The sequence below is a fragment of the Tympanuchus pallidicinctus genome, unplaced genomic scaffold, assembly GCF_026119805.1.
Source record: "Tympanuchus pallidicinctus isolate F22 unplaced genomic scaffold, pur_lepc_1.0 scaffold3, whole genome shotgun sequence".
Taxonomy (NCBI): domain Eukaryota; kingdom Metazoa; phylum Chordata; class Aves; order Galliformes; family Phasianidae; genus Tympanuchus; species Tympanuchus pallidicinctus.
In genome coordinates, this window is record NW_026294747.1 from 49,025,016 (window position 1) to 49,039,605 (window position 14,590).

The 14,590-nt window shown below is 35.3% G+C and overlaps 1 protein-coding gene across 9 annotated transcripts in view; it reads left to right on the top strand.

Annotated features, from left to right (window-relative positions):
• Positions 1 to 14,590, top strand: part of TRAF3 (TNF receptor associated factor 3) — a 68,907-nt gene that overhangs the window by 38,700 nt on the left and 15,617 nt on the right. For 7 of the 9 annotated variants that reach the window (XM_052693522.1, XM_052693518.1, XM_052693517.1 and 4 more), the window contains 6 exons: positions 85 to 136; positions 2,394 to 2,498; positions 3,276 to 3,443; positions 7,201 to 7,281; positions 10,051 to 10,125; positions 11,917 to 12,009. In XM_052693522.1, the coding sequence (XP_052549482.1) occupies positions 85 to 136; positions 2,394 to 2,498; positions 3,276 to 3,443; positions 7,201 to 7,281; positions 10,051 to 10,125; positions 11,917 to 12,009 (574 nt within the window). The remainder of the gene's footprint in view (positions 1 to 84; positions 137 to 2,393; positions 2,499 to 3,275; positions 3,444 to 7,200; positions 7,282 to 10,050; positions 10,126 to 11,916; positions 12,010 to 14,590) is intronic. The other 2 variants (XM_052693525.1, XM_052693526.1) reach the window with 2 other exon arrangements.

A 14,590-nucleotide genomic window follows, 5' to 3' on the forward strand; every position in this document is an offset into this window, starting at 1 on the left:
GCTAAGTGAAGTGCCTCTTAAATTGAAGTTCTCAGGCTCTTAAAACTCAGATGAGTTGAAATGCAACTTCTTTTTTCTCTGCAGCACTCCGAGTCCAAAATGTACAGCATGTCAAGAAAGCATAGTAAAAGACAAGGTATCGTTAAACTATTTCTTATTCAAGAGTATTGAATTCTGTTAGCATACGTGTATTTTCTGGCCATTATTTCATAAGCCTAATAAGCTACTTTCAGAAGATAGTTCTGTTATAAAATCTAAGCCGTGAATACATGGGTATTCTGGGAAGGCAGCTCATTCTTACTGTTAACCACGTGACAGAGAATAGAGTGTGCCAGCTTCAACCTTAATGTCCAGCCAGGTGTTGCTACTGGTTGTCATAACTGAGAGCTGCAGCAACACTTTGCAGTTGTTTTCTCATCAACAGAGAGGATGGTAACAAATACTGCATCTTGTGTAGGTATTCAGAGACTGTGACAGATCTTGGCAAATCTTACTCCTCATTTGGCTGCAGACCAGCATCTACTGTTGACTAACTTTGTTTTCCAGTGTGTCCATGAGCCACACTGGAACCGCAGCAGTGTGAATTTACAGTAACTGTAATAGAATCAGACTTCTTATATGTATAAGTTATTTCATGCTTAAATTATAATCTTTCGCCTTTTTTTTTTCACAATGAAACTACTTGTATGAAAGAATGAGGGGTAAAGAAAATTTTTTTTAACTTTGTATGTGGTCTGTGTAGTTTTTTACATCAAATTTGTCTAATGTATTTAGTAATTCTTTTTGTGTGTGTTAGTAGTCTTTATTGCTTCAATAAATGCTTCTGGAGTAACCATTTCAAGAAAATGTTATTGGGTACATCAGCCTCTCCTTATTGTAACACCAAGGTGTTCTCTGAACAGTGCTAACAAATCAGCTTTGACATAGTTGGGCTCTTGAGGAAATCAGACCAATAATAACGATGTCTACTTGATTCATTATTTCAACTCAGGCTTTCCAGTTCTTAACACATATAAACATGTACATTTGTTAGGAAGCTTCTTAAATCTCTAAGATAGAAGGATGACATGAAGGGCAGTGTATTTTAAATACTTACGTGAGACTGACTGTGCATATCAGACGATGGTTTTCGTGAAACTGGAAACCTCTTTCTTCCCACGGAATGCTGATGTCCAAAATCACAAAACAGCCTTCAGACATTCTCTGCAAAACTTTAAAAATCATTTTCTTATTATAATTTCAGTTGGCAAAGCTGTGCTTAGTAACACTGAATTACTTCGTGGGGAAAAAAAAAACAACAAACACAACCAACCTGCAGTGCTGAAAATTGGTTATTTAAATGAGATTTGTTGATTCATTAAACTTACATCTGAAAACTAAACAGGAATCAGTGACCTGTGTCAGATGAGATTTGGATGAGATTGTCTGCAGTATTTCATTCTTTACTGATGCTTGGAATAGATTCATAGTCATCATGGACAGTTCTCATACCAACTTTTTGTTGTTATTAAATGTTTTTATGCTGAACAGTTCTGTAGATACTGCATATGCTGCAGGAATGCTGCATCACACAATTCCATTTTTCGGTAGAGTAACCGTGGTTGAGCGTAGATCTTTGGTATTTCTAAACAGTCACAGAAGAAATTACAAATAACTGCAGGTTCTTATTCCTTCATTTTGGACTGATAAATAACAGTAACAGTGTTCAGTCCTCTTTCCCAGTTTCCTCCCTTAGCAACAGGACCTCTTGATAGTGCCATTACGTTGTTTCTGAATCAGAGGATTTGTGGGATATCATCTGTAAAAGGTGAAAAATCCAAGACCCTGAGTGATCTGCTTCTGATTTCTCGCTGTTCTGTTATAGGTAGAAAGGCTGAAAAATCTTGTAAATGCTAAAATGGAAAGATGGCTGAAACTTACTTGTCAGTGAAATTAACCAACCTCCTCCAAACTAAGACCTTAAGAAATTTCTATAACTGTATATTACTGCTGAAGTGAAAATAGGTGTTTGAACAAACTAGACTTGTTGCATTTTTCTCTTATCTGCTGTGCTTGGACTTTGTCTTACTTTTAGCCTCTCAGATAACCTGGAGAGTTCTAGCTTGTGCCTATTTTAGGCAAGCAAATAACAAAAATCTTAGTCTTTTCTTCTACCTTTACCCTTTATTTTATTAGAGCTTCTGTCCAAATACCTTCTTTTACTGGTCTGTTTCATAGTGGAGTAATCTGTGATATGCATGTTTAGCATTTTATTTTTTGCACATAAGGCTAGAATTAGATGACATTACATTGTATGATTTCTGCTTTCCTTGAACTTTCATATTCTTGAGAGCTTTTAAGTTTCTAAAGTGGAGTGTCCTTTGATTTTTAATTTTTAAATTAATTTTTTCCAGGTATTTAAGGATAATTGTTGCAGGAGAGAACTACTTGCCCTTCAGATATACTGCAGAAATGAAAACAAGGGCTGCAAAGAACAACTTTCCTTGGGTCAATTACTGGTAAGTAATCTAAGAGTCATAAGCTGCCTTATTTTGTTAAAGAATGAGAAGAAATCTTACCGATGAAAACCCTGGCCAATGTCTTGATGTGCCACATGAGTGGTTGATCTGAATGATTTATGCAGTTGGAACAGAATTGAATTGTTTTGAATCCTAATGTGTACTTTAAAAATGTGACATTTTGGGGGATGTTTTTAATTTCTATTTTTTACTATTAATGATAATTCTCTGGTGTAAGTGATAATTTTTGCATGGAAATATCAAACCTTTGGCTTTGCCTGACTTGCCCAGAAGTTTGTAGCTTTGTTTCATTAAGGCATAACACAGCAGTAACCCGGTGACTTAAGAGTCAGAAGGGATAATTACACAGTAGCCTGCAGTGAAATATGTGAGTTCTTAAACGTGCTTTGAGTGAACCTGTTCAGGTATTTTAAAAATAGCCTTAGAGTAGCATATAGATTTATATGAGATAATATATGTTGAAAAAGAATGCTTACGTTTTTCTTAAATAGCCTGTGGAATTTTGAATATTTACAGTATGAAAGTTGGTCATATACATCTTTGGAGAAGATTTCACTGTATTGTATGTGAATGGAATGTAAAGTCAGTAATGTGATTGTGAGAAGATTGTAACCATTTGCTTTTGCATAGTATACTGCATGAAGTAACTGCTGGCTTTGGTTCTAACCTTTATTTGATTTTGTGTGGGACATCCTCAAAGGTTAGAAGAGATGCACAAAACTTAGTTGACTTGACTAATTTTTATTCATCTTTCAGATGCATTTGAAAACTGATTGTCAGTTTGAAGAACTTGCGTGTCCTCGTGCTGATTGTAAAGAAAAAATACTGAGAAAAGATTTGCCAGACCATGTAGAGAAGACCTGTAAATACCGGGAGACAACTTGTAAATACTGTAAAAGCCAAGTCCCAATGATTATGTTGCAGGTGCAGTATTTTCTTGTATGAAGAATAAGATTCTGTATGTTAATTCAGAATAGTAACTCTTCTTGTGCTTCTGCTTAGTTGCCAATAGAGTATTGTCTTCTCAGATGGTCCTAAGTCAAAACAGAAAGTAGACTTGCTTTTTTTTTTTTATTATTTTTTCCCTCCAGTGGAGGCAGCAGCTACTGCACTGGCTAGGAGATGTTTTCTTTGTTTTTCTGATATTCAGATGCTACAGTTAATAATAAATCCAAATCCGTTAATTCTGAAGTAACTCCTTGTTTTGCTTTTCTGTTTTGCTTAAATGGACATCATAAATGCAACTCCCATCAACAATTAAATATTACACTGGAAAAGCATAAGCATAGCAATTGACTAGAGAAATAATGTCATTTTGTCTACTTCTTTGGTACTCTGTGAGCTGTTAAAGGAAAGAAGACAACAATGTGATAACAAAATGCATTAGCCTGATAGTAGCAGTACATGACAGGCCTAGACTGGCTTCCTGCTGTTCTGAGTAGGTTGTCTGATAAGCAGCATGGTGTGAATACAGTGCAGACAGTGAGAACCGTACTTACATCACGTGTAGTTATAAGCTGTTTGCATATTTCCCATTTTACTGTATTATGCTGCATCTCTCTTACTCCCTTACATTTCAGTGATTATTTTACATTTATGTAGCTTTTATAGTTTGACCAAGAGTGATCATTCTCACTTGTATTCTTGTGTGTTTTTAAGTAAAGTACTGCCATCATGAGAAGCCTCTTTACTCAGAGGTGTTGTTACTGAAAAGCATATGTACCCAAGGGATGGAGTACTTCCCTTGTGAGAACAGGCAGAGTGAGCTAAGGCTGTTCAGAAAAAAATATTCTGGGGAGATCTGATAGCAGCCTAGGTATCTAATGAGGGGCTGTAAGAAAGAAAGGGACAGGCTTTGTAGTGGGGTCTGTTGTGATAGCACAGAGAGAAATGATTTTAAACTGAAAGAGGGGAGATTTAGATTTCGTATAAGGAAGAAATTTTTTTTACAGTAAGAGTGGTGAGGCACTGGCACAGGTTGCCCAGAGAGGCAGTGGATGCCCCATCCCTGGAGACATTCAAGGTCAGGCTGGATGGGGCTCTGAGCACCTGGTGGAGCTGTGGGTGTCCCTGTTCAGTGCAGGGGGTTGGACTGCACGGCCTTTAAAGGACCCTTCCAACTCAAATGATTCTATGACTCTTACTGAGTTTTGGAAGTACATCTGCCTTCATATTATTTGAGTATATACTTGCAAGGTTTGGTACATTAGTAATTGTGCAATTACTCACCATTAGTTGGCAGAAATGTAAAAATGTATATATTTGGAGAAAATTATTTACACTGTTTATTCTTGCATATGCAAAGGTGAAACTGTAGTTAGATTATGAATGCTATTGTCTCAGATTTTTCTTTTGGTGAGGAATTGATAATAGACAAAGAAAGATGTTTAAAAATATCTTCTATCTTAGTAGACAAAAACAGTCAATATTAGATATGTATTGTACAGCTGGTTTTCCATATGTAACCAACATGCTCATGGGTTTCTTGCAGTCAATTTACTAATATAGGGGCAATGCAGTATCTACAGGTATGTTTTTGAGTCTGAAATCGTCTATACCTTTTGAGGAACATAAAACTCTATTTACTTTCAGAAATCTATCATTTTTATTTATTTATTGACCTAGATTTTTAAAAATTCAGATACTAGAGAAATGCTAATGGTTTTATTTTTTTATCTCATTGTACTGCAGTCATGAGAATTAGAAGCTTAATGAGACCGAACATTTGAGTGACAGGCTCCTTTTGATTTGAGATTTGTCACCCAGAGGTTGAGTTCATCTCTAGCTTCAGTAGCCTAAATTTTTTTTTTAATTGTAATAATGACTGAAACAGGCCTCAGTGACTTGAATTGAAAATGGAGATAGAGGGAGGGTACTGAGAAAAAAGGTATGCAAATGGAAACAAAAATAATTTTACCAGAGTACTTCATAGAATCCCATGACCTGTAGGGTAGGAAATCCCCATTGTTGAATGCAGACTCTTTAGTTAACAATGTTAGGTCACCCCCTTTTTTCCTTTCTTTTTTTTTTTTTCCCTTCCTTTCTTTCAATGGCATTTGTCTAGCCTGCACTGTTGTTAGGAGACTTAACTTATTAATTTCTCTTGTTTAAACCATATGTAAAATTTTTCTTCCTATAATTTCTGGCAGACAAAGCTGCTGCACTATAAAACAAACCAGTAGCTTGAAATCATTCTGACATATGTTTTTCTATGTTCTATTACTTGAAAGTGCTTCTATAAAATTCATGGTTAGATAATAGCGTTAAGATATAGATCTAGAAGGACGATATTTCTTGTTGCCTTGGGTCTTCACTACTGCTCTGTTCCTGCCAAGGCAATCTGAATTTCAGTTGTTCACTAATCTGAAATATAGCTGAACTGACTGATCCAGCCACTAGGGAAGACATGTGGCCTTGTCACATTGCTCCTTTGTTGCTATGCTGGAGCCAGATGTGTCCCTGCTTCTTACCATCAGAGTACTGTTGCTCTGAGGAGGTCTTTTCCATCTGTGCTAGCACTGCCTCTGTTCAGGTGACTGTGTACTGGCAGGGAGGAACTGAACCTCCTGCCACACTTTAAGAGGCTATCCCATCTGTCTAGTTGAGAAACTACTTGATCTTTCTTGTTTATCAGAGGGGTTGCAAGATAGACATGCTCCAGAATGGCATGTTTGGTATGTTTGGATTTTTTATTTTTTTTTTAAAGTGAGTTGGAATACGTTCTCAGATGCTCACAGATTTGGCGGAGACTTGAACCAAGACCTTTCACATCTCTGAACTTTGGTCTCCTCTACTTCTTGATTTTATTTCAAAGATAAACATTGCTATTAGGCAAAAATGGCATGCTACGTGTGCTTCTGTTTCAAGCGTGCTTATAAATCTAAATCTTCAGTTCCTTTGCTTTTTTTTCTTAAGCACTAGATATGAAACGGTTTGTTTCAAGTTGAATGGGACATTTCCTTGACATGAAACAATTATTTTTTTCCAGATTTTCATTTTGCTGAGAAAAACTGAGGAGATATGTAAATTCAATTAGATTAGGTCTGGTTTTCTTCCCTCTGAATGGTGATAGGGTTTGACAGCTATACTAAAGAATCTGTGTAGGTTCAGATGAAAATGCCTGTCTAGCAGTATGATGAATTTCAACGTACCTTTGAACTTTGAGTTTGTAGCAGTGAGAGTTGGTATCAGATATTTGGGAATAAAATTTAGAAAAGTATTGGAAGGGTAGTATCCATATGTATGAAGAAAAGGTTATCTGAATGTAAAAGAAATATTTATGAAGAGCTTTTCCGTGTGCTGTGTACTCTTACTAAATGGATATCTGCTGTAGTTCTGATCACTGTCAAAGCTGACCATTTTTGTGAGTAATTCTTGAGGAAGAAAGCCTGACTTTAATAAAGTCACATTGTTTTTGAGTAAAAATATAATAAGAGATGAAACAAGTGGATTTCCTCTCCATAGGAAAAATAAGAAAATTCTTGTTTTAATGTTAATTATATTATCAAAAGCAAAAATGGATGTTTCAGCATTGCAGTTCTGTAACTCTCTACACAATTGGGATAAACACTGAAAAAAACCTGTTTTTGAATTACTGTAGGATACTTTTCTTTGCAGCTAAGTCCTCATTCCTTACAGAGTATGAGTTGATCTGTGGTTTGTTTGCTTTTTTTCTCTGTAGAAACATGAAGATACAGACTGCCCGTGTGTCATGGTTTCATGTCCTCATAAATGCAGTGTTAAAACACTCATGAGGAGCGAGGTAAGAAGTCTTGCCCAGTGTTGTGCTGAAAAATGGAATGCTTTTTTTTTTAGTAAGATCTCGCAAGAATTTTGCCAGAAGCCATTTCCTTTATTAAAATGTGAGATCTAAAGAAAAGCTTTTTCTACCACACAGTTAAGTGTGATAACACTCAAGTATCTTGAATGATTTATTAAAAAATGATTTAAAAAAAAATAATTTATTAGCTCTGTGTCTGTATTATAAACTTTGCTTGCCCAAGATCAGCGCATGTCTTTCCTGCTTTCTTTTTTAACATCCCTACCCCAATGTAAAGCATTTGTTGATCACAGTAGAGCAGCATCTTGGGGCAGTGGTAGCAAGGGTATTAAAATAGAATGAGTGAGTGAAATTTTAGTGCATGTTGACAAGAGTTAGTAAAGACTAGAAAAATGTAAGTGAATTGCTAATATGAATTATTTCATGGAAAAAAAAAATAAGGTTAAGATTATTAAATTTGGGGAAAAAATAACTGACACTTGGGGAATTAGTGTAACATAGAGGGTAATACAACACTCCTACAACCACATGCAAAAATGCATTAACATTTCTCTTAGCATGTAGAAACTTATTAATATGTAGAAACTTAATCCACTCTATGCATCACTGCAAAACAAAAAGAAGCATGCATCTTTGAACAGAGCCATGTTCTTGTTTATACGTAGCTTCTGTCAGAGTTGATAAATGTTATTTTTTTTCCTCAAAAAAGAGCTTGCTTAGGATGGGAAGAGCTTATTTAAGTTTTCAGCACTCTGTAAACCTCATTTAAGGAAAGATGAGTTTCTGATCTGAGGATGAACATTCCTCTTTCCAATTATACTTGCTTCCTCAGTTAGATTCTTCTTTTTTTTTTTTTTTTTCCTTTTTTCTGGTTATACTTGTAAATTGTTAATCATATCACAATACCCAAGGAGCACAAGGCACTTCCCAAACATAGGGGCAGTCTTTTTCCCCTGAATAACGAAATATAATATGTATGATAGGTTCTGTACCTATTAATTGAAAATAAGCTGCCATGAAAAGAGAAAGTATATATTCTGGGTCAGTTTTATCAGGGACTTTCTTTGTTGAATGCTCCTCAGTTTATATCCCAGTTCTGGAGGACTTAGGAATATTGTTAAATCTCTATTTGAGCAGTGAACATTGCAAAAAGGTGTACAGGACTGAAAAAAAAAAAAAAAAAAGAAGTCTCATTAAAGCCTGGATCAGTACACCACACAAATTACACTTCTGTGCACATATAGCCAAAAATAAGTTCTGAAATCATTGGTAGAATTAGAGTTTTAAACAGTTGGCATGCCTTGCATCATCTGTTGTTACTTGTTGCTTAATTCTTTTCTGGTACTGTTTATATACATAGCTGCATGGTTAGGGACAAAGACTCTAATGCCGAAAATGGGAAAATGCCTGCCTAACAGTTTGAGAAAATCCCATAGTGCACAAAAAGTGAATATCTTACTGTAGAATAAATGGCAATTTTTCATGTTCAATTTGTGACTCTTTGGCAGACTTCTAGTTTGGCGAAGTTAAAAATGTGGCATTCTAGTAAAGCCTTTTTACCACGTCTCATTTGGTCTGATTTTTTTCTGAACCATGTGTTTCTTTTGAAACTCTACCATGGCTTTCTACGGATAGTGTTTAGATCATATAGGCGTGCGTCAGAGATGAGTGACTGGCTACATCTTGGTATTAGATTGCAAACTCTGTCCTGTGCGTTCCAGACCTAAATGTTCAAAGCAGAATGGGTTCACCCCTTCTTTCCTTGAAGGTGGATGAGCTGGGGCATATGGGACTTACTGTGTGGGAATTTCATGTGAGGTCCTGAAAGCCGAGAGAGCGATGCCAGCTAAGGAGCTAGATTCTAGCTCCTGTCTGCTTTGTGGGAAATACAAACTGCAGATTCTCTTTTTGAAGAGAGGCTTTGTTGTTCTATTGTTTCCAAAATGGCTCTTTGCTCCAACTTTTGGGCAGTTTGCATCCAGCTGCTGCCCTCTGTGCTGCGATGGCTGCTGTCTGTATATATGTATATGCTTCTGTGAATTGGTTTATTTGAAAATGAAAAGTGGATGTGTTCATCATAATAAAAAGAATACTGGAATAAATCTCAATCTGAAAAATGCAGGCATTTTACTAATCGTTTTAAATCCCTTATACTGCATTTTTAGAAGTTGTTTAACTGTACTTATTACAAAGCTCTTTGTCTGTTTCATGCAGTGCTTGTTTAGTCTTTTTTTTGTGTAATTTAACTGTTAAATTTTGGCACTGAGAATTGCATGTTCTGTTTTGAAAATCTGGTTCCTCATGAAATTAGAATAGAAAAGATGTACTTTGCTACAGTGAAACTGATCTTAAGACTTACCCAGAACACCAGTAAGAATCACTTGGCGAGAAAAGATTAATCATTCTTTAAAGTCAAATGAAATCATGCAAATAATTGCAGAGTGTCTTGTTTGCTTTTTTTTTTTTTTTTTTTTTTTTTTTTTTAAATTGGGTTGCCTATTGAAATAGTCTTTAGTAGAAGTTTCACTGTATACTAAATGTATCACTGTATACTGTATTGGCATGTGCGTGTGGTTTACATATGTGTATATATAGTATTTGCACCTTAGGTCAGACTGGAGAAAATATACACACGTGTATTGTATGTTCTGCAGTTGGCACACTACAAACCTGATAACCTGTGCCCGTTATGTTTTGAGCATTATCATGCAAACGTCTTTTGCCAAAACTCACATTTTTTTCCTATTGCAGTTGAATGCACATTTGTCAGAATGTATTAATGCCCCAAGTACCTGTAGTTTTAAGCGTTATGGCTGCACTTTTCAGGTCAGTATATAACAATTATACTTCCCAATTGATGAAAATCTGCAAGTAGAACTTAACTCTTTGACATGAAAGTTCTGGACTTCTCTAATCTTGGTTAAGAAAAAGTCATCCAGTTGCACTGAGTGATTAAGTACTAGATGTATGGGGTTTTTTTCATTTTAAAAATAAGCTATATTAAAAAAAAAAACCAAAACGTCACTTTCATGCAGTGGTTTGGGAGTTCATTTGTTAAGCACATCTTGTTGAAACAGGGAGATTATACATTTCAAGAACTTCATAACAGAATAATAGCCAGGTACCTTATGTTCTTTAGCAAAAAAAAAACCCTACTAACTTCATATGTTTATATAGAAGTATTTATTTTTTTGAGTTAAGTACAGTTATATTTTCTTTCATTTGTGTGTTAATATTTTTATTAAAATTAAACATAGATTAGTCCACATAAAACATCTCTTCTAATGTGCATTCCTATGTCTGTGTGCACATACATGTATAATTGAAACATAGCATGAAATCTAGTTTAAAAGAAAAAACGTTTTAATGCTGGCACTCCCTGCAATATTTTAAAAAACAAAAGGAAGTCCAACACTGGGGTTGAGTTTCAGTATTAGCATTCCAGTCTCTTAAAATATTCTGCTCGCTATACCATGTATCTTGTATCATGAAAGGATTATGAAGGACATTTCAGAAACTGCTGACAGGAAAAAATTGAGTTTATCAGATAGTGTCATTCATTTGTTAGTTCATAATAATTTAAAGAGACAAGAGCTGTAAGTAGCAACACTTCTCCATAAACTGCTTCCTGCAGGTATTTCCAGTTTTTTCAAATAATGAGCATTCATCATTTTCAGTGTTGACAGTAATGCTCTTAATGGTAGAACTGATCAGTGCAATGACCCTACCCACTGTTATGTCGTATGTATTGCCATTCATTTTATGTATGTATATGTGTGCATATATGTACATATATCCACATATATATTTTTAGTATTTTATATAGAGTGCATACCTTGAGGATCATTGGAACCTTTTTGGTCTCTTTGCAACTTAACTGCAATGAAAACTAATATACTCTGCGTTGCAAAGTACTTAACGAAGTAGGTGTAATGCCACACAATACAAATAAAATGATATGGTCTGCATCTTATGTACTCTGTATATGATCTATGTGTGTTCTGTAAACTTTTTATATAGTGATTATTTGTAACAGCACTTATAGGTTGTGCAGAGGCAGCACATCTGAATATCGTAGAGCAATCGTTTTAGGGTGACAAAGTAGTCATGGTGCTATCTCTCAAAGTAGTTTGTAAAGCTGGCAGTTTCCAGTGATGATAAATTTATCTTAAATATTTGTGTTTTATACTCAACTGACGGGAAATTTGTGCTTATGAAGCTGCTTATGAAATACAACAGGAGTTTAAATTATGGTTTGGGGAATTGGACGTTTTAGATTTTGTACGACTCGAGAGTTTTATTGTGCTTTATTTAGTGTAAAACTATGCAGAAGACTGAAATACAATTTATTTTGTAAATCTTGTTCATCTTTATTGTCTCTGACATATCAAGTTCATTGGATGGAGATATATGGCAGTTGTATAAAACACTTGCTCTACTAAATGTATTCCTGACTTTTGTAAATTCTCAAGTAGATTTCCCTTCTCCCTACTGTTCTGCAACATGCATCCGTGAACCAAAATACGTACTGTTGGTTCGATGTCTTGATGTACTCTTTCTTTGTAGGTTTAAAAGAAGTGGAATTGGCTAAAATGTATAAATTCTTTGTTGTCACAGGGAACAAACCAACAAATTAAAGCACATGAAGCCAGCTCAGCAGTGCAGCATGTTAACTTATTGAAAGAGTGGAGCAATGCTCTAGAAAATAAGGTATATCTTCTACTCACTTCTAATTTTCATTGATTTCTTTAAATCATATAAAAGTACTAGAAGAAGCACTTTTTCTGTTTAACAGCTGTTCAACAGCACAGCTGAAGCAATAGTAAACTCCAAAAGTATTCAAGCCACATAGCATAACTGTACCTTTGTTATTATAAAATGCTATGAGAACCTTGGCTTTGCAACTCCATATACAATTTTCCTCATTGCTATCTTAGTAATTAAAACACTCTGTTCACATAGATAAACTGTCCAATATTAAATTTCCTCCCTGAGCTATCTCCTTCAAAAGAGAGGGTTCAGAAAGATATGGCAGTACTATGAGCTGTATTTCTGCTACCTCAGTATTTTCAAGGAATTACATTATCAGAAATACCAGGTAATAAAGCAGTTGTTTATTTCATTTGTTTTTGCACTTGCTCTCCAAACTTAATGACCTGCAAAGGTTAATTAAATCATTGTAGCTCAGTTAAATTACTGTGAATCTTGCCATGACAGTTTCTGCTTTAGTGCTGGATCAGAGTGAAGTTTTCACTGTAGTGCATCTTTTTGGCATTACTTGTTTTTAGAATGTAGGGTATTTGGAAATTGCTGGAAATCCCACCAGTAATAGCTCTGATCTTGTTAATAGTTTAAATGAATTAAAGTTGATTTGGAGAGCAGATGATTACATCTTTGATATTAAAATAGAGAATTTCAGAAGAAGTCACTGGTTTCTTACATTTTTTAAAAAGGTTAATGGTATACATAACCATTAAAATAATGCTTTTTATTTTTGTTATTTTTTTCTCTCTACGGTGGTGGTAGGGATCCCAGAATTACTAGAACCCTCCTGCAATTGCAGGCACAAGAATCAGAAGGCCTTGAGGTTTCTCTCGTGATTTAAATGAGAATAATGATTCCAGTGTTAGCTCAGTGGCCATTGTGTATATGTGGTTTCTGACTTCTGATATCTTGCAGCAGACTGCAAACAGGGATTCAGCAAGCTTTGTCTAGAAAGTGCATTCTGCTCTTGGTCTAAGACAGTGATCTCTCATGTAAGAGTTTCCAACAGGACCCTGCAGCCACAGAACGTATAGTTTTAAAGCAGAAGTTAACAGAAACAGTGAAATGTAATTCTATCCCTGGTATATTAGTGCATGGTCTGCTTTTTATTCTGAAGTCCCATAAGGAAATTGTTGAGCTTGGGAGAGGTCTAATGTACTTTTTTTTCACATACAATTTTTACTGCATCAGTAAATTTTAGTTTGATCAATATCAATGCTTCAGTTTGCTTTTGCACTCGAGCTTTTTTTTTTAAATATAGGAACTACATGAGGTTTAGTTTTATCAGATACAAATTCATATCTTTAGTTCTTTTTTCCCTTAGTTTGATTAAAATTACACCACTTGTTTTACATCCTTGGAGGAAAAAAAAAAAAAAATTAAAAAAAAAAAAGGAAAGTGTTCCCTGTGACTTCCAGAATAGGTTGGTTTTTGCCTTTTGTCTTGAGAGGTGCTTCAGCATTTAAAAAAGTGCCCAGCAGTTTGATCTCTTCTACAGCTAAGACTGTATACGCTTTACTATAGTTGTTAATGTCTTCTTTTTCAAACAAACCAAAAGATTTTCAGTTTACTTATCATTGTGGGGTTTTTTGTTGTTCTTCTTTTTTTCTTTTTCTTTTTTTTTTTTTTTTGTACTTTTTCACTTCCTGCTTTGTAGACTTCTTCCTATTCATAATAAAGAATTGAATCACTGGAAATCCCAAGACAGTGCCAACTTACCAGAATAACCACATATCATATATCTGTGAGTTTTCTAGTGAAGAGTACTAAAATGATTTGTAACTTCATTGTTCTCCTTGAGAAAAAAAATTGAAAATTGAAAATTGCACTGAAGAAAGACAGCCCAAAGTTAGCTTGGCTGGTGAATATCACAGAAATTTCAGCCCTGTTGAAATCTTGACCCTTTCTGAGGGTCAGTATTTTGTTAGGGATATTCACTGTGATACATATGGCGGGGGAAGAAGAAATTGCCCAATCCCAGTCACCACCACATTGAGATATGTCCCCAACAGTGACGTGGGGGCATGCAAGCTGAAAGTCTTCAGATCTGCAAAGGTTGTGCTGAGTTATAAGTTTGGCATTTGAACAGTGTTAGTAGCAAAAAGCAATTAAAAGCTGATCAGATTTAAAATCTTGGATCATAATCATAGAATCACCAAGGTTGGAAAAGACCTAAAAGATCATCCAGTCCAACCGTTCACCTATTCCCAATAGCTCCCACTAAACCATGTCCCTCAACACAACGTCCAGCCTTTTAATGTTGTGGAACAAATTAAAACTTGGTGTTTTGGTCACTGTGATGGGACAGGCTTTGGCCCACAGGTTTTGTGCTCTTGGCACTGGAAACAGATGAATTTCAATTGGTTTTCTGGATTTTAATATAATTTTCTGCCTTCGTCCCTTAAGTTTGTCCCCAGTCCCCAGTCTTAAGGAAATGCAGTATAAACTCTTCTTTGTTTTTTAATGTGTGACTTAAAAATGGGACCTGTCTACCCTAATCCAGTTCTTTGTGGTGTAAGAGGATTTC